General features: G+C 38.6%; 2 protein-coding genes across 51 annotated transcripts in view; both read left to right on the forward strand.

The window, feature by feature from the left end:
• TENT2 (terminal nucleotidyltransferase 2) overlaps positions 1-13,869 on the forward strand; it is a 63,944-nt gene extending 50,075 nt beyond the window's left edge. For 25 of the 49 annotated variants that reach the window (XM_060418809.1, XM_060418798.1, XM_060418808.1 and 22 more), the window contains 3 exons: positions 8,388-8,479; positions 10,525-10,604; positions 12,438-13,869. In XM_060418809.1, coding sequence (XP_060274792.1) covers positions 8,388-8,479; positions 10,525-10,604; positions 12,438-12,512 — 247 coding nt within the window. In that variant the 3' untranslated portion in view covers positions 12,513-13,869. Of the gene's footprint in view, positions 1-6,915 lie in introns of all 49 variants that reach the window. The other 24 variants (XM_060418781.1, XM_060418789.1, XM_060418780.1 and 21 more) reach the window with 5 other exon arrangements.
• A 2,516-nt stretch (positions 13,870-16,385) lies between these two features.
• Positions 16,386-23,837, forward strand: part of CMYA5 (cardiomyopathy associated 5) — a 99,796-nt gene continuing 92,344 nt past the window's right edge. For both annotated transcript variants that reach the window (XM_015096799.3, XM_060418776.1), the window contains exon 1: positions 16,386-16,596. In XM_015096799.3, coding sequence (XP_014952285.3) covers positions 16,448-16,596 — 149 coding nt within the window. In that variant the 5' untranslated portion in view covers positions 16,386-16,447. The remainder of the gene's footprint in view (positions 16,597-23,837) is intronic.

The following is a 23,837-nucleotide window of genomic DNA, read 5'->3' on the forward strand; positions in this document are numbered from 1 at the left end:
TACTTCACTCACAGCTTGCTCCTTAAACCTTGCTGCTGAAAATTATGAAAATGAAGCCAAGTTTCTAGAAATGTACCCAGAAGCGGGGAACTGACAATATAGGAGAAAGGGGGTCAGATGGCTCAGGGAATCTGGATAAATATACAGTCAGTTTAATCATCTCATATTTTAGGAAAAAGAAAAATTCAAGTTTTAAATATCTTATAGACTTATAGATACTGGAGATTCTAGGAACCTTAAAAGATATCTGTTTAATAATTGCCTTTATTTTCTTGATGCCTAGTCACACGTCATTACTGCTAGTCAGTCTGTTGAATTAAAAGTACATACTTATATACTTAAATACATACTTTTAAATAAAAGGAAATAGAAAAGTCCAATTTTTCTATCTCCTTTCTTATTCTTACTTATTCCTTATTTTAGTTAATCAGTAAATCACTGAGTGCTTACTTTACACCAGGCTATTTTCTGTTCACTGGGGATGTGGCAGTTAAAACTGTCTTCATGGAGTTTATGTAGAGTGAGTCATGGAGAGGCAGACAATAAACAAATAAAATGTATATTATATTAGATGGTGGTAAGTGGAGAAAAAATTTTTTAAAAAGATTTTGATGTGTGTAGTTGTTGCAGTTTTAATACCTGTATTGCCATTTAATACCTAACAGAGAGAGAGAATATTCTCACCAAAAAGGTGACCTATAAAAAAAGACCCAGTGGAGAGGAAGTTGTGAGTTACCTGTCTACATGGGAGAAGACCTTTCTAAACAGAAGGAAGAGCAACTGCAAAGATCCTGAGGTGGAGGTTTGCCTGTGTTCAAGGAACAGCGAAGAGACCAGTGTGACTGGAACAGAGTGTTAAGGATGTCAGAGAGTTACAGGAGTCCATGTCATGTAGGGTCTTGTAATAAATTTTGATAACTTTGAGTTTTTCTCTCAAAGTAGGAAAACACTGAAGGGGTTTCAGTAGAAAAATTATCTGATCTGATTTAGTTTGTAACATGTTGCTGGATGAAAGTAAACTGAAGAGGGAGCCAGAGGCGGAAGCAAGGAGACTATTTAGGAAGGTATTGTGGTAATCTAAGAGAAACCATGTGACTTAGTTAGATAAAAGTGGTTGCAGCGGAAGTGGATGAAGTGGTGAGATTTTGCTTACGTTTTAATTTGCACCAGATTAATGTGACATAAGAGAAAGAGAAGAGCCAAGAATGACATAAAAGTTTGAGACCTAAGTAACTCAAAGTATGGAGATGCCCCTACGTGCAATCCAAAAAGCAAGGGAGAAACATTACTGATTTTTAATGTTTTAAGATTGAGATACCCACAAAATATTCAAGTAGAGATTTTAAGTAGAGAGTTGGATATGTAAGTCTAGAGTGCAGAAGAGAGGTCACAGTTTTAGGGGTTTTTCATCTGGTAGATGGGATGTAAAAGCTAGAAAACTTTTTGAGAAACCCAAGGGACTATAAATAGAAGAGAGAAAAGGTCCAAAGATCAATAAACCTTTAGATACTCCGATGTCTTACATATGTATATAAGGTTAAGATACATGAATGTTTTAAGTGATGCAGTGAAGAGAGCGAGAGAGAATTTAGAAGGTAGATATTCTGTGAAACAACAGGCCTAATTTCTCAAAAAGTCAGAGTTTTAAAAAAGTGGAGGGAACATTTCCAGATTAAAGAGATGGAACAATCAAATACAGTGGATGAAGCTTGATTGCAGTCTGATTGGGGTGGTGAAATTATAAAAGGCATTTGAGTTACATTAATGTCTTAATGCTGCTAATGTTACAAAGGAGAATGGCCTTATTCTTTAGGTATATGCCAAAGGATTAAGAAAAGAAGTTTCTCTCTGCTAGAGCTTAATAAATGGTTTAGTTCAGAATATACATGTATAGGTATACACACCAGCAAATGTGGCAGAGTACTAACAGCTGTTGAATTGCTTTTGAGTTTTATGTTTTTTCATTTTTTAAAAATTTATTTATTTTTTGTTGAGGGATAATTGCTTTACAGAATTTTGCTGTTTTCTGTTTTTTTGTTTTTAAAAACATTTTATTTTGTTTTGGGGTATAGCCGATTAACAAACAATGCTGTAATAGATTCAGGTGGATAATGAAGTGTCTCAACCATACATATACATGTATCCACTCTCCCCCAAATTCCCCTCCCATCCAGGCTGCCACGTAACATTGAGCTGAGTTCCATCTGCTATACAGTAGGTCCTTGTTGGTTATCCATTTTATATATAGCAGTGTGTACATGTCCATCCCAGACTCCCTAACTATCCCTTCCCCCAATTCTTTTCCCTATATGCTTTTCATTTTTCCATTTGAAAAGTATCATAATACAAAGATGAACTAAAAATGAGATGTAGGTATGAGAAGGAACTAATATGTAGTGTGGTAGTCTAAAAAGGAAGACTCATTGAGAAAGGAGGGAAGCCAATAGAATGTTGTGTTTTGGAATCAAAGGGGGGAAAACATTTGAGGAGGAAGGAGTGATTATTTGTGTTGCATTTTTGATTGATCAAGTACAAAATGAGAACTAAAACCACTGAAGCACATTGGTCAGTGTGGACGCTACTGGACCCTTGGCAGGAGCAGTCTTAGTGTAACAGTATGGACAAAAAGCCTTATTGGTGTGAGCGAAAGAGAGAAAGGGAGGGGAGGATTTAGATACAGGTGGTGTAGCGAATTCTCTAGGGGGATTTACATACTTGTAAAGGGAGCAGAAACAATAGGGTAGAAATTGAAGGATTAAGTGGAGTTGAGTATTTGTTTTTAGAAAGGAGAAGTAACCCGTGTTGATGGTAAAATTGGTGATACCACAAAAGTTGTAAATTTTAAAAAATAGTTTTGTTTATGACTGCACTGGGTCTTGGTTGCTTTGTGTGGGCTTTCTCTTGTGAGTGGGGGCTACTCTTCATTGTGGTGCTCAGACTTCAGGTGCAGGCTTCAGAAGTTGCAGCACATGGACTCAGTAGTTGTGGTACTAGGGCTTAGTTGTTCCACAGCATGTGAGATCTTCCTGGACCAGGACTCAAACTCATGTCCCGTGCAGTGGCAGGTGGATTCTTATCCGCTGTGCCACCAGGGGAGTCCAAGTTGAAGTAAATTGTTGAACAGTCTTCTTGTTGAATAGAGAAAAATTGGAATCTATTCCACAAATGGAGTAGAAGCACTGACGATTCATTATAGAAATGGAAAGTTATGTACAGGCAAGTGTGGACTGATGTGCTGGGAACCCATAGATACTATCTTTTGACTGCTTTACTCTTTCAGTGAAATGAAGCATGGACGTCAGCGGGGAATGAGTGTGAGGGAGATTTGAGAAGTGAGAACAAGGTATGAATTGTTACGTAGGAGAGTGAAGGAGTGAGTGAACCATGGAAATACAGGATGACTGCTGCGTAGTAGCATTTAGGATTCTTTTGAGCTAAGTCATCATGAATTTAAAGTGATCATAAATTCAAAGGTCAACGTGGTTGCATATTTTTTTCCTCCAGTCCTGTTTCACTCCTTGGGAAAGGATTGGAATAAAGATTTAGTTATAGTTGTTCAGTGCTGCAAGAGCAGGTAAGAGAGTTGAGGGATGTGCAAGGGAGGGATTTTAATAGTTGACCGTGCACAGGGTATATTCAGTCCTGAAAATGTGGGCACAGTGTTGTCTGCAGGACATCTTGTTGTAAATTTTGGTCTGGGGCTTAGTAGTTGGAGAAAAAGACTTAGGAAAAGAAACATCAGAGTACTGAAGCCCAGCCCGGGATGGGTGGTCTAGCATTTGAAGAAGATTGAAAAAGGCAAAGTCTCAATATCAGCATTTAAAGGGTCAGGCAGAAGAAAAGCCAGTCAAAACAGAACTGTAGGATTCAAGTTTTTTCTGTGTATAGGATTTGAAATCCTTAACAAAGTGTTTGCTTCTCAGCCCTTAGTAATTACTAAGACCAAAAAAATACCATTTTTTTAACTTAATTTGACTAATTTTAGCATATATGCAGCCATGTGGTATGAGACCCATCATTTTATCTTTGCTATACTTGAATTTTTCTTTGTAATGTTGTTGAAGACTACATTTCCAATTTAATCAGTTGTCTCAAAATAACTTTGTCACAAAAAAATGAGTACCAGTCCATTACCATTACTGATGAAAAAAGCCAATATCTTACCAATAAAAATCCCTTATGATTATACAGTGGAAGTGAGAAATAGATTTAAGGGCCTAGATCTGATAGATAGAGTGCCTGATGAACTATGGAATGAGGTTCGTGACATTGTACAGGAGACAGGGATCAAGACCATCCCCATGGAAAAGAAATGCAAAAAAGCAAAATGGCTGTCTGGGGAGGCCTTACAAATAGCTGTGAAAAGAAGGGAAGCAAAAAGCAAAGGAGAAAAGGAAAGATATAAGCATCTGAATGCAGAGTTCCAGAGAATAGCAAGAAGAGATAAGAAAGCCTTCCTCAGCGATCAATGCAGAGAAATAGAGGAAAGGAACAGAATGGGAAAGACTAGAGATCTCTTCAAGAAAATTAGAGATACCAAGGGAACATTTCATGCAAACATGGGCTCAATAAAGGACAGAAATGGTCTGGACCTAACAGAAGCAGAAGATATTAAGAGGTGGCAAGAATACACAGAAGAACTGTACAAAAAAGATCTTCACGACCCAGATAATCATGATGGTGTGATCACTCATCTAGAGCCAGACATCCTGGAATGTGAAGTCAAGTGGGCCTTAGAAAGCATCACTACAAACAAAGCTAGTGGAGGTGATGGAATTCCAGTTGAGCTGTTTCAAATCCTGAAAGATGATGCTGTGAAAGTGCTGCACTCAATATGCCAGCAAATTTGGAAAACTCAGCAGTGGCCACAGGACTGGAAAAGGTCAGTTTTCATTCCAATTCCAAAGAAAGGCGATGCCAAAGAATGCTCCAACTACTGCACAATTGCACTCATCTCACATGCTAGTAAAGTAATGCTCAAAATTCTCCAAGCCAGGCTTCAGCAATACGTGAACCGTAAACTTCCTGATGTTCAAGCTGGTTTTAGAAAAGGCAGAGGAACCAGAGATCAAATTGCCAACATCCACTGGATCATGGAAAAAGCAAGAGAGTTCCAGAAAAACATCTATTTCTGCTTTATTGACTATGCCAAAGCCTTTGACTGTGTGCATCACAATCAACTGTGGAAAATTCTGAAAGAGATGCGTATTCCAGACCACCTAACCTGCCTCTTGAGAAATCTGTATGCAGGTCAGGAAGCAGCAGTTAGAACTGGACATGGAACAACAGACTGGTTCCAAATAGGAAAAGGAGTACATCAAGGTTGTATATTGCCCCCCTGCTTATTTAACTTCTATGCAGAGTACATCATGAGAAATGCTGGGCTGGAAGAAACACAAGCTGGAATCAAGATTGCCAGGAGAAATATCAATAACCTCAGATATGCAGATGACACCACCCTTATGGCAGAAAGTGAAGAGGAACTAAAAAGCCTCTTGAAAGTGAAAGAGGAGAGTGAAAAAGTTGGCTTAAAGCTAAACATTCAGAAAATGAATATCATGGCATCTGGTCCCATCACTTCATGGGAAATAGATGGGGAAACAGTGGAAACAGTGTCAGACTTTATTTTTTGGGGGCTCCAAAATCACTGCAGATGGTGACTACAGCCATGAAATTATAAGACGCTTACTCCTTGGAAGAAAAGTTATGACCAACCTAGACAGCATATTCAAAAGCAGAGACATTACCTTGCCAACAAAGATCCATCTAGTCAAGGCTATGGTTTTCCAGTGGTCATGTATGGATGTGAGAGTTGGACTGTGAAGAAGGCTGAGCACCGAAGAATTGATGCTTTTGAACTGTGGTGTTGGAGAAGACTCTTGAGAGTCCCTTGGACTGCAAGGAGATCCAACGAGTCCATTCTGAAGGCGATCAACCCTGGGATTTCTTTGGAAGGAATGATGCTAAAGCTGAAACTCCAGTACTTTGATCACCTCATGGGAAGAGTTGACTCATTGGAAAAGACTCTGATGCTGGGAGGGATTGGGGGCAGGAGGAGAAGGGGATGGCAGAGGATGAGATGGCTGGATGGCATCACCGACTTGATGGACATGAGTCTGAGTGAACTCCAGGAGTTGGTGATGGACAGGGAGGCCTGGCGTGCTGCAATTCATGGGGTTGCAAAGAGTCGGACATGACTGAGCGACTGAACTGAACTGAATCTGTTGTAGATTAAATTAAGTCCAATATCTGGTGTTTTTTTTTCCTGAAACATTACTCTTTTATAGATTGTCTTATTTTATTCTTTAATTATTGAGTGACAATAACAGATTTTCATATGGCAAGGAAGTTACAGTAGAGAAATATGGTATGACAGAAGGCTTAGTTTAGAGCCTGTTTTAAAGAAGGAAATGTGTAGGAAAAATATTTCCAAATTACCATTTGAATTCTACATTGAAATTCACCTATAAGATTAAAAATTGTATAAAAGTTGTTATCATGTTTTATGATTTGAAATATTTAATAATTTAGATATTTTTAAAAGTTCTTTAAAAATGCAGTCATTTGAATCAGTCTAAATAGTATAGTGATTCAAATAGTCTCTTTTCCCCTCTGTGAAGTACTTCAGATGATGCAGTCATGTAAATAATAATTTTTGGGCTGATTATAGGTGAAGATTAGATAATATCTGGTTAGGGATAAAAAAGTGAACATGAATGTGTCACGTATGTTTCTGTGATCCAGTTTAGAAATTCGGGGTTGAGTTTAATAAGAGTTCTTTCATTTAAGGAAGTAAAAGTTTTAGTTTAACAGCAGGATGTGGTGGTTCAGTATTTTAAACTTGTCTGAGAGGAAAAAATTAGTCCACCTCTTTTTTTTTTTAACATAATGTTTTCAATATTAATTCTACTGCAGATTCACCTGTCTTATAAGTTGACATTTGAAACAAGGAGTCTCAGGAAAAAGTTCATTTTTAGTAGTGGAAGTTGTCTTACATGGAATAAAGTTAAGTAGCACAAAGTGTAATTCTGCTGTAATCTTGTTTGGTTTGGCAACGTGGTTATAGAACTCTCCCCTTGACGGTGTTACCTTGAAGAAGATTTTGGAAACACACTTGGACCAGTAGAGCCGTACTTCTTTTCTGTTTGAAGTCCATACTAACGGAGCTGCTGTACATTTAAGGACCTACAGCATGTTACTGTAACCAATACTAAGTATTTCTTTTTCACAGCCCACTTACTTTTAAAAAGCATAAATATGTTTAAAGAACTTAAAGCTGTCTTTGCAAGCTATTCCTAAACTGTACTCTTAATAAGAAAAAATAGTCATACTTTGAGGATCATTTTCAATTATGAGACTTCACGAGATGCAGTGTTTTCTTGCATGTTTACCATAGAAATTGGTCAGTTTTCAGAAACAAATGCCATGTTGGACCCACGGTTATATCCTTATGGATTCTCTAATAAATAGAGGAAGAGTAGGATGAGTGTTGCATTTGGAACGTCCCAAAGTATCGTCTTCCTCCTACTGGAATGATGGAAAAAGCTGAAAACAACTGAAAAAAAAAAAGATACCAGCTTCCCCCAGACTCATTTTTCTCTTGAATACAAGCTGAGTAGTTATATATTTTTAAAATGTTTTTTGAAAAAAGGAATGTTATACAAAATTATAAATTAAAAAAACAACAGTGTAAGGTTAGGCCTTACTAAAGACTGGACAGTCGACCTTCAGGCATGCTGATAAAATTGTTTTGCTTGACTAAAACGTCACTATAAACAGCTACATCTGATACACAGCAATAACAGTATGTTTTCATAGAGTATTCATTTTTCTAAAATTTCTACCATAAATCATATCAGTAGAGGTACACCTGAACAAGATACCAAAAACAACACAAGATTACCTCTCTTAAAAAATTCTTACTGGGGTTTAACAAGAAACAGTTTTTTGCTTACTTACAGATTATTTTTCTTATTACTTTATTTATTCAAAAAATATTTATTGAGTACCTAGTTGATACTAAGCAACTAAATGAACAGTAAAAAAACACAAAAATAAATAGCTCAGGATCTTGGAGCTTTCATCTAGTTAGAGGAGACACAATAAATGACATACATAAGCAAATGATTAGAAATCTAAGTGTTACAGAGACAAAAGAAGCAGAGAAGGGGAAATGATACTTGAGCTGCAGAGAGCTGATGCAGATTTCAGTTCTATGAGAAAATCAGAGTGTGCCTAACTATTGATATAATAAAAATAGTAAAAGGGAAGTTAAGAAAATAGTTAATATGATTTATGTTTTTCTTTTCTTCAGAGTTGGAGTATGATTGCTTTACCATGCTGTTAGTTTCTGCTGTACAACAACATGAATGTTTTTCTTTTTCCAGCTGGAATAGTCAGATGATTTCAGTTCGTGAAGCCAAAGCCATTCCCAGGCCTGATGGTATTGAATGGAGAAATAAATACATCTGTGTAGAAGGTAGTTTTCCCACAACTACTTTCTGTTTACCATCCAACTTATCTAGTACTGACAGAAGCACTTGAATAATTTCAGCTCATATTTCATGTAAAAGTAATACATTTATATCCTAAGTGGTTTATAAGTCTTTAGTCATAAGATTTTAATTTTTAAAACATGATTTAAACTTCTTTCATTGTAAGAAATAATAAACAAATTTAGGTGTTAAATGTTTCTGCTCATGTAGATGCATGAGAAGTCTACATGCATCCCTCATGCTTATAGTTGGCTGAAATTTAGTTTCATGAGTTGTAGGTGGAAGAAAATACTTTCTTCATGTGATGATTCTTTGAAATGAAATTAGTTTTTTTATGCTTAAATATTGATAATTGATATAAGCTTGAGCTTGATTTTATGACTATAGATTGATTGTCCTTTTAAAATTAAATGCTGTGAGATATTCTATTCTCTAAAATTAATTTACATGTAGTTGAATACTTCTTTAGGTTGGTGGAAACTGACTTCAAGAGGCAATACTGTTCTCACAGATTCCGCATTGATGACATTTGTAAATCTTGAGATGAAAAGGCATTAAAGGGTTGAAATTTGGCATTTGTAGGAAAACATCAAATTTGAAATATTTTAATCTTGAATTATAATCCAACATTGTAAGAGTTTATAAATGTGAAATTGAATCTCCTGCTTTGGTGTTTGGTTTGCTAAATTGCACAGTGTGTTTATATTATTCTAGTTACCTGGTTCTTGTGAATATTAAATACAGTTTTAAAGTGCTATGCACTGTGTGATTTGATAGTTTGACATATGGCATTATCTGTTCTAAGAAGTACAGTGATAATAATAAACTCTTTTTTGAAATAGCCTTTCCAAGCAATTAAAAAAAGGAATTTTAAAAATTATGGACCTGATTAGATTATATGACATACCTAAGGTTAACCTCTCAGAATCGCACTTTTTTGAGGTCTTCCCCCTCATTCTAACAACTTTATTCTCTTTCTGTTTAGTCCCTCTCAACTTTATAGCATACATAGATCTTCTTATCTTTGAAAAATACCCTTGACTTGATCCTACTGACTCAAAGTAGATCCTGCTGGATCTTTCTGTACTTTTTTTTCTCTTTTTTAGTGCTAAAATTCTTAAACTCTAGTTTTAACCTGCTGCTGGCATTATTTCAGCCCCCATTTCATTCCTAACGCCTTTCGTTATCCTCCCTTTCTCACTTTTATCTTCAGTTTCCTTGTTCTCTTAAATAGAATCAGTTTGTATCTGTATGTGAACTACTCTTATTTTGTGGGTGAAGGGTGAGTAGGGTAAGGATGAAGACATGGAAGGTAATGTTGGAAACACACAGAAAATTTCAAAAAAATAAATAAATAGAACCAAGCTTAAAAAAAAAAAAAAAAAGTGCCCTGAGCGGGGGGCAGGGGGGATTTCCTCTTCTGTTCTCTTGTCTTGACCACTTGCTGTTTCATTGCCAACAAGTCACCGTTCTCACTGCATCTTTTTAAAGCCATTTAGTCACACCATAATTCTCTATACTGTCTGCCGTCCTCGTGGTATTAAACCTCTACTTAAAAGGCATTGACCTTTTTCCTACTAGACAAATCAGTGGTCTTTTAAGGTAAATTTAAAATTACTTTTCTGTGGTATTTGACACTGACTGTATCTCTTGGTATCATGCTTTTATTCTTTTTGATAACTCTTTATTCTTTAACTTATATTTATTCTTTTCACAGTAGGTTCCTGACTCGCTAATTCTTCAGAAATCTTACCTACTTTTGTGATTTAGACTTAATATTTTTGTGGTTTAGACTTAATACCTGTGCTGGTTACTTCATTTTAGACATCTCACTTTAATTGTATCTACTTTGATAGTTCATAGCTATTATAAAACTGTTTTCTGTAAGCATAAATCTAAGAAGATACAGTTGCTATTATGTAGGTCAGAAACTGTCAAAATATTGGCAGTTTCATGTAATTCAATCAAATAAAAAACTGAAGTTCTCATTTTAATAATATCTTGTTTATATGTGCATTTAACATTGTAGAACCTTTTGATGGAACAAATACAGCAAGAGCTGTGCATGAAAAACAGAAGTTTGATATGATCAAGGATCAGTTTTTAAAGGTAAATAATGCATCAGATTAACTCTAGAAACATTAGTGCACTAGTGTGCTTTGAAAATTAAAAAAAACAAGTATGTAATAGGAAAGAATAGCTCTGGTTCCTGTGATATGGAGCAATCAGTGGGGCACAGTAGGGACTTTATTACTTGAATTTAGAAATACTTTGCCTCCACAGAGATCTGACTCTGCTTTTACTCACATGGCTTTCACTTTGTGGATATAGCATTTTCACAGTGAGCTTATTAAGCTCTCAAAATGAATGAATAAAATTTAAAGGACTCCTTTCTCTCCTTAAAATATCGGGGAACCTGTAGCTTTAGAAGACAGCCATGTCTGTCCCATGTTTTTCTTCTGTATACCCAATTGTAACAAGGAACTAGAGCTCCATTTTATCTTTATTTATATTTTAAGAAATTAAACAAAATGGGTGTGTGTGCGCACACATCTTATATATATAAAGTTTAGTCATATATATGTAGACTGTAGTTTAATTCCTTAGCTCCCTAGTCCACAGTATGGATTAATAAATTCAATGATATTTTAATAAATATCAATAAATATTAATAAATATTAATAAATTTAATAAATACCAATGATTTTGCTAAGATTGGCTCCTAGCTTCCAGTAATTCAACAGTACAGAGTAAAAACACATTGATAGAAATATGTATTTTGAGACATAGAGAGTGCTTCACAGAAGAAAGAGATCAAGGAATTTTAGAGGTTTAGTTTTTTTGTTATCAAGACATCCAAGTAGATTTGATGATAATTAAAAATGCAAGTGTATCATATTAACAAGCTGTCCTTCAAATTAGGCCCTCTCAGTTTGTCAACCAGAATAGAAAATTTTAAATGAAATGGAATTCTTCAGGGCAAACCAAGAATCAAATAGGGAATATTTTGTCTATCATATTAAATTGACAACTCAAAAATAGCATTTCTACATTGTCATTCTTATTAATGAGTGTGCTTGCATGCATGCTAAGTCGCTTCAGTTGTGTCTGACTCTGCAACCCTGTAGACCATAGTCTGCCAGGCTGTTCTGTCCACGGGATTCTCCGGGCAAGAATACTGTAGTAGATTGCCATGCCCTCCTCCAGGGGATCTTCCTGACCCAGGGTCGAGCCCGCATCTCTTAAGTCTCTTGTTTTGGCAGGTGGGTTCTTCACCACTAGCGCCACATGTCTTTACTTGTGATTGTTTAGGTATAAAACCAATATTTTTAGTCAGTTGAACAATTGAAGTAAGAACAAACTCAAAGATTGCAGCCACATTTTTTGGTAGTGGGCCTAAATTTTAGCTTATAAACAAGCATTTCATTTTCCTTTTTTTTCTTCTTAAAAATTCTATTCACTCTCCCAGATTCATTGTATAAAATACTTTATTTACTCTCTCCTTTATAAATACAATTTTTAATTGACAGAGCTTTCTAGATAGAAAATAAGCCAATCAAATAATTGAAGTAGTCTTTCCCTGCTCTCTCAAACCCAACGGTTTTGTATTAATTACTTTCATATTTTAAATGACATCTAAATCTGTGAATAAATATTAATATTGTCTGTTGCTTGTTTTTTGTACCACCTGTGTGTACACTTCTTTATAAATGAATTCGAACTGTACAGATGTAAAGTTTTTAAATAACATTTTGTTTCAGATGACAGAAGCAATACTTTTACCTTGTTAAAAACTTGAGAGATTAAAAGCATACACAAAAAAAGTCACCCCAAATTTTACTGCCTAGGGAAATCACTGTTAACATTCTAATAACTCCCCTTTCAGTCCTTTCTTTCACATATATTTTAGGTTTTAAGAATGATTTTTTCTTTCTCTTCCAGTCATGGCACAGATTGAAAAACAGAAAAGATTTGAACAGTATACTACCTTTAAGAGCTGCTATACTGAAAAGATAACTGGCCTCTATTTCTTAATAAAGAACAGTAGTAACATCATAATACGTTTTGTCTACCTTCATCGTGGTTTCTTTTTAATTGTTCTTGTTTTCATGTTTTATTCTTAAGAAGACATACTTATATAAAGAGTACATATTTTATTATGATGTTTCCTAATAAAACCCTTTGATTTAAAGATGTATTTTTGAAAATGTTTACATTGATGATTAGTAATATTATGGCATGAATTTTCAGGAGATCAGATAAAATATTTTTTGGGGAATTATCTGAACAAATAAAAGGTTTTTGCTATAACTTTAATTAATTGTACCACATGCTAACACTGAAGAGACATGTGGACTTTTTTGGAAAGGGTCTGATTCCTACATCCTTAAAGTAGGACCTTCAGTAGATGGTTTGTTGCCTAAGTCTGTTCTAGTGAAGTGAAGGTTTGAGTCAATTATTCAGTTACTTGAAGCAAAATGACATCTCTGATTTCACTGAAAGAACTACAGAGGCAGGAAATACTGGACAGTTGCCCTAAGCCCTCACTTGACTGATCAGGAAAGACTGAGGCTCTGGTTGTGTACATAATAGTATTTCATTAGTACCTCACATGCCTTTGGTGGACTCAAGATTGCTTTAAATTTTGTGTTGAGCAACAGTACATTTTGCACTAGTAATATGAGCGCTAACTCTGTATTATACAGCAGTTAGGGAATTGTTTTGAAGAATTGGTTCAGTGTAGACATTTCAAAAAGATTAAGTTGTCTGTGCTTTATGATAGCTTAGTGCAATATGCCCTTTGCTTTACTTCCCATTTTCCTGCTTTTATTTTTCCTCTGATATGAAGCAACAGAAACTGAAAGATCAAAATTGAGATTATATCCTATTGATAGATTCAGAGTTTTATCTGTGTATAATTATAGGATTGTAATCTAAACTGGAAGTTTTAGTAGTAAGCCACTATAAAATGTTCTAGATAAGACATAAAATTATTATAAATAAAAGCATAGCATTTGTAAAGGTTTCTTTTTTAGTATTTCTTTTCCACAAGAAGAAATAGTGGTGGCTGCTAAAAAAGCTACAGTGTTTATTAAGGTTGTTTTTGGTGTAAATATTTGTAAATTGGTCAGTGCCTGTAAATTTAAATATAAATAATCTTAAAAAACAGTTCTAACTTTTTCAAAAGGACTGTGTACAACTTTTTTTAGACCTGCTGTGGCACAGTTTGTTACCTCTAATGTATTTGGATTTTTTGCAGACCAATTCAAATGCTAAGACTTGCTTTTTGACTTGTAAAAGGTGCATATTTTCATTTTTTTCTTTAAGTTTAAAATTTTGTATGATCAAATGGAATAAAGTTTATATATGAAAATTGTTGATATGTTTTTTTTCGGGGAGGGTTTGTTTTTTTCTGTGAAAGTCTTTACTTCTGAGATGAGATTGAGGGTGTAGTTCTCATCTGGAACTGAACTGAATCTGGTTATTGTGTGTAATTATTTAGATTATGCAGAGAATCTTAAAATCAAGTTCATTCTTAGTTAAGCCAACTTAGCCACATCAGCACCTATTTCTCTGGCATTACTAGGAATGAAGCTTTCCACACAGATGAATTGTTCAGTTTACTAGTGATTAATGCTTTTGAAGTAATTAAGCTAATTTTTTTTCTGGAAATTTCTCTTAAATGTATCTTATACTGTGCAACTCTTCTTTATCAGAATGTGTTGGATTTAATTCATATTCTAGTAATGACTCCGGGTAATAATAAATAATAGTCGTAGTACTCCATAATCCTGTGTAGCCCTCAGGTGTCTAGGGCATTCTCCCTCTACAGTGTTACATTCCTAGTAAAACCCCAGAATTTATCTTGGACATCTTTACTGACACTTTTCTCAGCTTTCAGTGACCACTGGCGGCCCCGTCTCAGTGCTCCTGCTTTTCAGCTGTATTGCTATAACAAATAGATCAAAATGTTAATAAATTTATACCCAATTATAAATCAGTACAAACTGGGTATTGTAAATCAATACCCAGTTGTAAATCAAAGCTAAGGTTGTGTACTTGTGATTGCTAAATATGTCAGATAAGTGGTATGTCAATACATAAGAGAAGTTTTTAGGCTTTTAAATTGTTTTCAATATTTGTGTTGTGAATAATACACGCTTTTGTTTTCTGTTTATGTTGATCTGGCCATTTCTGTTTATTTGCATTATTAAGAAAGTAGCGCTAGAAAGTTTAAAACATGCAGTTTGTACTGAAGTTCTAAACTTTGGATTGGTTTGAGCTAGGATCTTCACAGATCTTGTTGACTGTAGTTAGTGTTCCTAACAAGTTTTGAGTTAAATGGAGGGAGTACACAATGACTACCTGTGGTTTTGATTAGTATTTAATAGATTCCCATAGCTGTAATTGGTTCCTTTTTGTCCTAGTGAGCAGACATTTGGGATTACTAATGCAATATGTAAGAGAAGGCATATTTCTGATGTTAAACCTGATTTAGTGAACGCTGGAAGACTGGACTTGCTGTCTTCCCTCACATGGCCCCTAGCTGATGCTTCCGAACTGCATCTCAACTAGCTGCAGGTCTTTTGCTCACAGACCTAATGCACACACACAAGCTCATGTTAGTGGGGAATGCTGCCTAATTTACATTTATCATAGTTAACAACTCTATGAATAGAATTTGCTGTAATTAAAAATCAGTGTTAGCTCTTCTAGCCATAAAATCATCCTTATGAAAAAAAATATGTAAAGATATCTCTACTTGTACATAGCTGGTCTTGGTCCTGGTCTCTTCAGTGCAGGGGACAGTGATTAAGCACCTAATATGTGCTAAGTACTTTGCTAAGCGTCCATGCTTGTGAGAAATGGGGATAGTGGGACAAAGATGAGTAACAAACTTATGGTCTAGTGGAAGAAAGAGACACAAAACAATCTGAATATAGGATAATGTGGGAACTTGAAGCAGGAATATTGAACTTAAGTGGGGGATTCCAGAGAAGGGTGTAGTCTTGAATGATGAGTATACAGGTAAATAAAGGCGGGAAGAAAGTTTCAGGGGAGAGGAATTTGTAAATAAAGACAGGACGGTGTGACTTGATATATGGTGGACTTCTAAAGAGGAGAGGAGGCAGCTATGATGTGAGTTGTTAGCCTTTATCTTCCCAAGGAGCTTGGGCTTTAGTCCTAGAGCAGTGGAAAGCCATTGAAGTCTCTTAAGCATGGGCATGTGACGATCTGGGCCTTTGGGTTGAATTTCAGACAAAACAGACTTTGGCCAATGTAGGGGAAATTATTCCTCTTCATAGTTTAAGATTTGTGGAGATAAAAGTTTCCTATCTGAATAATCCAGGGGTCACTGAGAAAGAGAACACACAGTTTATTGATTTGCAAATATAAAAGGAGACAAGGGTTCAAAACTGGGCGTTTGAAATGGGCAGACTTTGTCTCCCATTCGGTCGCTTTGCTAGCACGGAGACCTTGAACAAGCTAGGTAGGCATCGGAGCCAAACCAGCAGCAGTCAAACCTACCGCAGCAGAGCTGGCGGGGCATAATTACGAGTGCCTGAACTAGTAGGAAGTGCTCTGCTCTGTAAGAGAATAGTTAAGTTGGGATAAGGGCCACTGAGTAGCTCAGCTCGGCCTCAAACCCAAAGCCTACCGAACCCACTCTAGAGCAGAGGCAGGGGCCGGGTGCCCAAAGGCCCGCCAGGAAGCTGCCTGGACTGGGGCGGGGAGGGCCGGGGAAACTGGCAGACGCCGGGCAAGACAGAAGCCGAGCCCGGGCCCAGCTCGGTGGCGAAACCTCTTGACGCCTTCTATTTAAAGTCGCGGGGCCCACCCGCCCCCGGGAGGGAACCCGAGCCGCCGCGCCGGGCCGGAGGCGCCGTCAGAGCGAGAACAGCAGGCGCGGCGCGGGCGGCTCCGGCTCCAGCTCCGGCCCGGCGGGCGCGATGGCGAGCAGCGACGGCAGCCAGGCCGCGGAGAGCGCCCTCGGCGCCGACGAGGAGGAGATCCGGGCGCCGGACGCCGAGGAGCAGTCGGGGGGCGAGGAGGACGAGTCGGCCGTGGAGTCGGAGTCGGAGTCGGAGCCGGACGCCAGGTACGCGGGCCCTCGCTCAGGCCCGGGGGCGGCCGCCGGGGGCGGGCAGGCGCTGCGCGGGCCGGCGCCGCACCCTGCCTCCCTCTTGGGCGCCCGCGTTCGTTTCCCTCGAGCTAAACGCTCCTTCTCCGGGGGCGCTGCCTTGTGAAGAGCTTGAAGGTGCTCGCTGTCAGCTGGAGTGACAGGCGCGCCTGCAGCGCCGAGTTCAGCCCTCCCCACCCCTCCTCCTTCATTCCCGAGCCCTCACCCCAGCCAGCTCCTTGTGACGTGCCGCTCTTGTTTATTCCCGGGGATTTACTTGGGTCCTGCCTCACTGCACAGTTGTGCAGAAACGTTTGTATTTGTCCCAAAGCCTAGGAACAATCTTTAAAGCCTGAGCTAGAGCAGAAGAGAGTGTGGGGTGGGGGGGAGGCGGAGAAGGCTTTTCCGGAAACTTTGACCGACTGGAGCTCTCGTGAATGTCTAGTGCTGGCCTAAGTTGCTAGAAGACGGCTTCGTTTTGGTACAAAGGCCCATATATTCTCTGGAGAAAAGAAGTTTGAATTTTTGTCACCCCTGCTATTAAAATACTGTTTCTTGTTGTTGTTGTTGTTTGATTTTTTGGTCGCAAACATTTCAACACACGTGAACACAATTAGGAGATACTATATACAGATATGTCTCCCTCTATTTCCATCTCCCTGCCTTCTTTCTTGTAGCTTCTAAAATGACAATAGCAGGAATCATCTCTCCTTGATTTGAATTTGGTTTTATTCTTCCTTGTTCTCTTTGAGTATGGGGTTTTACTGTTTGTTTTTAGTTTTAGGGTTTTCATTTGTTTGATTTTTGGTTTATCAGTCAGTCGTGTCACTTCCTAAATCTGTTATTTCAGTAAATGGTTTGATAGGTGACAGGTGGATATGCATCACTGCAGAGAGCCCATGTCCCCCAAAGGGAAAAGTGCTCCCAACGGAGACCAGCAGCGCTGGAGCTGAAATCGCCTGCAGCGTGGCGCTGCTGAGGGTGAAGTGTCCCTCAGATAAGTCTGGAATGTCGGTTGCATGTTTACTAAGTGGGGAGCAGGCCCAGTCCCTGCCCTTAAAGACTTTCTGGAAGAAGTTAGGAAACAATATGGGGCCCATGAGGCGACGTGCTAGATACGTGAGAGCCGTAGGAAGGACAGCCCAGGGTGCTGTGGAAGGTCAGAAGAGTGTGTAGGTCTGTGACTGCCTTCCAAAGTAGTAGGCATGACGTGGGCCCTGGAGAATGGGCAAGAGGTACAGGAAGGAGCAGCAGAAGAGAAGGCATCTGGGAGGTGGAGCAGGAGGGATGTGTGGTTCCTGGGCTGTACTGGGAAGGAACGTTCGTCAATCCTAGCCTTGATAGCCCTTTTCCTTTAGTGGTGTCCAGGCTCCCCCTATCCTTGCCCAACCAAAATTTGCCCACAGAGAATCTCAAAACTTGTTTAAGTGAAAAAGTGAGCAGCTGGGACTTCCCTGCTGGTCCAGTGGTTAAGACTCCACTGCAGGGGGTGCAGGTTTAATCCCCGGTCAGGGAACAAGATCCCACATGCCATTTGATGCACATAGCACACCCCCCCCCCCCCAAAAAAAATTAAAATGTGAGCAGCTGACAGCAGTTCAGAGTACCACTTTGGTGTTGCGTTGCCTTTTGACAGAGATCAGGATCTTCAGGTGAAGATTTGATTTATCCACAGTAAGCTTCAGCCTGCTGTGACTACATATGGTAAGGTGGACACCAAGCCAAACAGAATGAGTAGAGTGGAGGGAAGCATGAGGGAAGAGGTAGGTGATGGTGGATGTCTTAAAAAACATCCCATTAAAAATTTTTTTGGATTTGATGATGTACAAGAAATCAGTAAACTGAACAGGATTTAGGAGAACAGAGTGGTATTATTGAGAAATGAGACTGACTGGCAGATTGAAAGGTTGGGTTAGGGGAGGGCTCAGATCAGAGAGGCAGAAGCAGAGAGAAAGGAGATGTGTAGAGGTTGCTCCACGGAGGGGGCGAGGGGTACGGAAGTGGCAGCTGTCACTCCTTTCAGGAGAGAGACGTCAGGCAGGAGGAACTCCTGGGAATTGGGAATCCCTAAATTTCTTCTGCCTTGAAGTGTGATCAAAACCCAAACCATTTTGGTGGGCATGAGTTTACAAATACGGCCTAAAGTTCTTCTTTCTTCTGAGACTAGAATTGAGAGCTTGGAATATTCTCTGATTTATGGCAAGAATAAGGAGACAGTCTTCCTCTCAGCTCCTCCATTGAAGTTTTACAATTAAGAGAAGTGTCCCTTACTCTTTATCAGGCTAGGTGCTAGGTGTTTGCATATGCTTTCTCATTTACCTTACCTATTTTTAAAAATGTTTTATTTAATTAATTAATCCACCTATTTGGCGGTGCCAGGTCTTGGTTGTGGCATGTGGGACCTAGTTCCCTGACCAGGGATTGAACACCGGCCCCTTGCTCTGGGACTGTAGAGTGCCAGCCGCTGGACCACCAAGAAGTCCCTGTTTTCTCATTTTAAACCCTCCTAGCCACACTGAGAGGTAACTGCCCTGCTACATGTGAGAAGACTGAGGCTTTACCCTATTTACTGAGGAATAAGGCAGGAAAATGCTGGGCCTGTTTGCTGTCAGCCACTGTTAGACTTCCACCACCTTCCTTCTTTTGGAGGAGAGGCACTTCCTTGCAATAAGGAAACTTGAATGGCTCCAACTAGCTTTTATGTGAAAAGATTATTAGAGGAAAAGGAAAGATCTCTTCTTTTGGAATAACAGTGTAAGTTTTTCTCTTCTTGAATGGAAACATTGCATTTCGTTAAGCGATCAGAACTATTCGCAGAAGATGAATTGCAAACGGATTTATTTAAATTGAGAGTTACATGAAAGTAACTGAATGGAAATAGCTTAAATAATAACAGAATGATTGATTATGGCATCTCTTTGATGTGGAATTATTAAGCCATTTTTAAAATGTTACTTATGAAGGGTTCTAACATTATGGCAAGTGCGTATATTGTATTTGAAAAAAATTTTGTATAATTTAGAATCTCACTATGAAGTAAATTATGTATTAGAAAAAGGCTTAAAGGGTTAGTAAAGATTAACATAATAGCATAATAAAGGTTATAGTAACTTATTAACCTTAAGGTTAAAAAAAGTTAGTAGTGCTTGTCTCTGAGTCATGAGATAATGTCAACTAAACTTTTGTTTTTACCTATATTTTTTGTTGTTTCTCTAATGAACAGATGGTGCACTTTATTATTAGACAAAAAACTTCACTTTTTAAAATTTGAAAGATACAAAGCATCATCTGATTGTGTATCTTTTCTTTGTCCTTCCAGGAATAATATGTAGAATTATCTATAGCCACCTTTGAATCCTGGGCGGTGGGGGTGGGGATCACCTTTAATTTTAAAGTAAAAAAAGATAACCATTACAAACACTAGTACTTATACTGGATCAGAGAGTTATCTTTCTGATGTATCATTCAGTGATACGAATATTGTTGGCAGGGAGAAGCCTGAATGGAAACTCAGTTTTGCCATTCCATCATGGGCAAATTCTCTATCCTCTCTGAGCACCGTATTTCTCATCTGTAAAACAGGATAATTTTACAGATGTATGCAAAGGGGTAATTAGTGATAATTCCTAATTAGTGACAATTCATAAAGTCAGAGAATTAAATAAGCTATATGGACATGTATAAGAGTGCTTTGCCTTTAGTAGGTTCCCGGTAAGTTGTAGAATCATTATTGGCAGTAAAGGTACCTTCTCTCCACCATTCATCAATGAGGGGAGAAAGGTATCTCTATTTTCAGTATGAGAAATGGTCCTGTTCCACTTGGCTTTCCTGTATTCATTCATTCGCTAAACATTCATGGAATGCCTAGTTATAGCCATGGACCATGATGGGGATACAGTCATTGCTAAAATTACATTACTGTCCTCAAGGTGGAGAAACAGATGAACATAATTATGCCATTAACTGTTAAATGAAATTTAAAGAACAAAGGTCTGTATGAAATACCTCGGAGTAGGTGGGAAGTCCTGGGGTCTGTCTTGCCTACAGGGATCAGGAAGGGCTTCATCCCAGGCCTTTTAGCAGCATCTTCAAATCATAATGAAGTGCCCAGAGGGCTCATTGATTGTGAGTGTTAGAAAAAGATTTTCATATTGCTAACACTTCATACAAAATTTGTATGTTGAAAGCATCTCTATAAAGCCTGCAGGATTTGAGAGCTAGGAGAGGCTATAGAAACATCTTTTCCCAGCCATTCCTTTTACACTCAGAAACTGTCAGGGAATATTTGTTTGAAGTCACATAACTTTTCAGCCACAGAATTAGGACTCGATCCAGGTGTTTAGACTCCGGTGTTTATTTGTTTATTCATTCAACGACTCTATATTGAACTCCTATTACGTGCCAGGCACTTACCAGGCACAGAGGATACAGTAGTGAACAAAAGGAACCAAGTAAGTCCCTGCCCTCCTGGGAGTGGCTTTCCAGGTTGGGGAGACAAATAAACAAATATGTGGTATGTCAGGTGGCATTAAGTGATAGGAGGACAGATACAGCAGAGAAGGGCTGTGCTATTTTGGATCAGGGGGTGAAGAAGGCCTCTGCGAGGAGGTGACATTTGAGTAGAGACTGAAGAATGAGTATTCTAGTCAAAGAGGAGAGCTGGTGCAAGGGCACGGGGCAGGGATGTTTGCGGCTTGTTCGAGGAACACAGGCAGGTCAGGTTGCGGGGGCAGATATATATGGGGAGAGTGATGGGAAATGAGCCTAAAAGGTGGTGGGGTTGCAAATCATGGAGGACTTTGTAGGCCATGGTAAGGTCTTCAGATTTTGTTCTGAGTGAAATAGGAAGCTGGGTTCTGCCTACCATACCGCTCGGTGCAGAAAAGAAAAACATAGGGAGGGCATTATCCCATTAAATAGTAAGCATCTCTATATATTCATATACTCACTGAACACTTGGCTGGGTGCCAAATGCTATACTAAATGTTCGAAGTTTATGGTCTCCAGTGTGGAGGGAGATATGTACATAGACATTTATGATTTTTGTATTTTTGTGACTGTAGTCTGACGAAGCCTGGCTTTCGGTCTTTCTCACAGATCAGTGGGGCTTCCCTTGTGGCTCAGACGGTAAAGAATCCGCCTGCAATGCAGGAGACCCAGGTTTGATCCCTGGGTTAGGAAGATCCCCTGGAGAAGGGGATGGCAACCTACTCCAGTATTCTAGCCTGGGAAATCTTATGGACAGAGGAACCTAGCACGCTACATTCCATGGGGTCGCAAAGAATTGGACACGACTAAGTGACTAACACTTTCATAGATCACTTGGACATTTTTCAGAATTTTTGTTTTGGATCTTTTCTGTTGGTTAGTTTTAATTTCTGTATTTAAGCACAGAGGATTTTTGTTGTAGCAGTACCCAAAACTTAAAAATTACCTTCATTTTCAGTGAAGTGAAGTTGCCCAGTCGTGTCCGACTCTTTGCAACCCCATGGACTGTAGCCCACCAGGCTCCTCGGTCCATGGGATTCTCCAGGCAAGAATACTGGAGTGGGGTGCCATTTCCTTCTCCCTGGGATCTTCTCAACCCAGGGATCGAACCCAGGTCTCCTGCATTGTAGGCAAACGCTTTACCATCTGAGCCACCAGGGAAGCTTAGTGCCTGTTTAAAAAGGTCTGCAAAGCTGATAGAATTTAAATTATTAGTGACATTTATGTTGAATTAGTCATTATAAGAAACAACCCTATCGGAAGGTGAGGCGAGTTTGTAAATGGTTTTATCAGTGTGGAGCACTCCGTTGCCATGTATCTGTTTATATGATGTCTCCCACTGCTGTGCTTACCTAGGTGTTTTGACAAGGGTGTTATTTGAGAGAGCCCTCTTTTGAGGTCAGTGGAAAGGGCTGAGACGGGACGGGTGACTGCTTAGGATACCAGAGACTGAGGGAGGAGAGAAGATAAAACAGAGGCTCTTGAAGCCAGGAATTGAAGAGCTATTTAAGTGTTGGCTGCACGGGTATTACATGCCCTTGGTGACACTTTGACTTAATATAGGGGACTACAGAAAGAGCTGGATTTTTCTTTTCCTTTGAAACAGCAAATCTACTAAAATGTAGCACATTAACTGATAGAACTTGCCCGAAAAAAATAAAAGGTGTCTTATCTTCCTGGCATATTCTGGACATAGGCTCAATGAAAGCCTTGACTCATATCAGACAGTGTAACCAAATCTCCCTTCCTTCCTACTCCAAAACTTAGAGAATCCAATATTTCTGTTGGATAATAAAATCACTATAATGTGAACCACATGTATAATTTAAAATTTTTAATTCAAATTTATATTAAAAAGTAAAAAGAAAAAGGTAAAATTAATTTTAATGTTTATTTAACTCAGTATCTAAAGTATTATCATTTCAACATGTAATCAATATAAAAACTCTTAATGGGTTTTTTTTTGTATGCAAATTCCTGAAATGCGTGTTTTACATTTATAGCACATCTCAATTCTTGCCCCTCCAACTCCCCCGCCCCCGGAGCGACATTTCAAGTGGTCAGGAGCCACAGATGGCTAATGAATACCATACTGGACAAGAATGAACTGGGCAATACCTAGAAACCCACTAACTTCACCGGGAATCCAGAGAACTGTTCATTGATAACAAATTCTATATGCTTGGCCCTATGATACGCATGAGGGACCTAAGTGATTGCACAATTCCTTCCAAAGAAGCTCACAGCCTGGTGAGGAGAAGCAGTTAATGCCAACATAATGTCATAAGCACTACACTAAGGGCATTAACAAATGAATAGAGAAAAGACATATATTCTTCTTAAGATGAAATGTAGAAAGATTCTGCCCAGGTGATCCTGAAGCTAGGCAGAAAGATATTCCAGACACAATGTGTGATTACATATCTTTTAGTTCCTGGTTCTGCTCTTGTGCTAATTCCTGCTCTGTCTCAGCTTTCTTTACTTCGTCCAGAATCACTTAGGATCTTCAGGACTGGGAATATTTGTTGAATTAATAAGTTAACATTATGAATAAATGAGTGAATAGATGAGTAGGTGAATGCAAGTCATCCAGACTCCCTCAAGAAGCACATTTAGTTGGGATGTTGAACCTGTTAGATTAGATAGACTTTCATTACTTGCTGATCGTTCACTTTTCCACTGACAATAGCCAGGGACTCTGGAAACGCAATAGCTTGGAGGGGACAGTGACA

Source organism: Ovis aries, chromosome 7 (genome assembly GCF_016772045.2).
Source record: "Ovis aries strain OAR_USU_Benz2616 breed Rambouillet chromosome 7, ARS-UI_Ramb_v3.0, whole genome shotgun sequence".
NCBI lineage: Eukaryota > Metazoa > Chordata > Mammalia > Artiodactyla > Bovidae > Ovis > Ovis aries.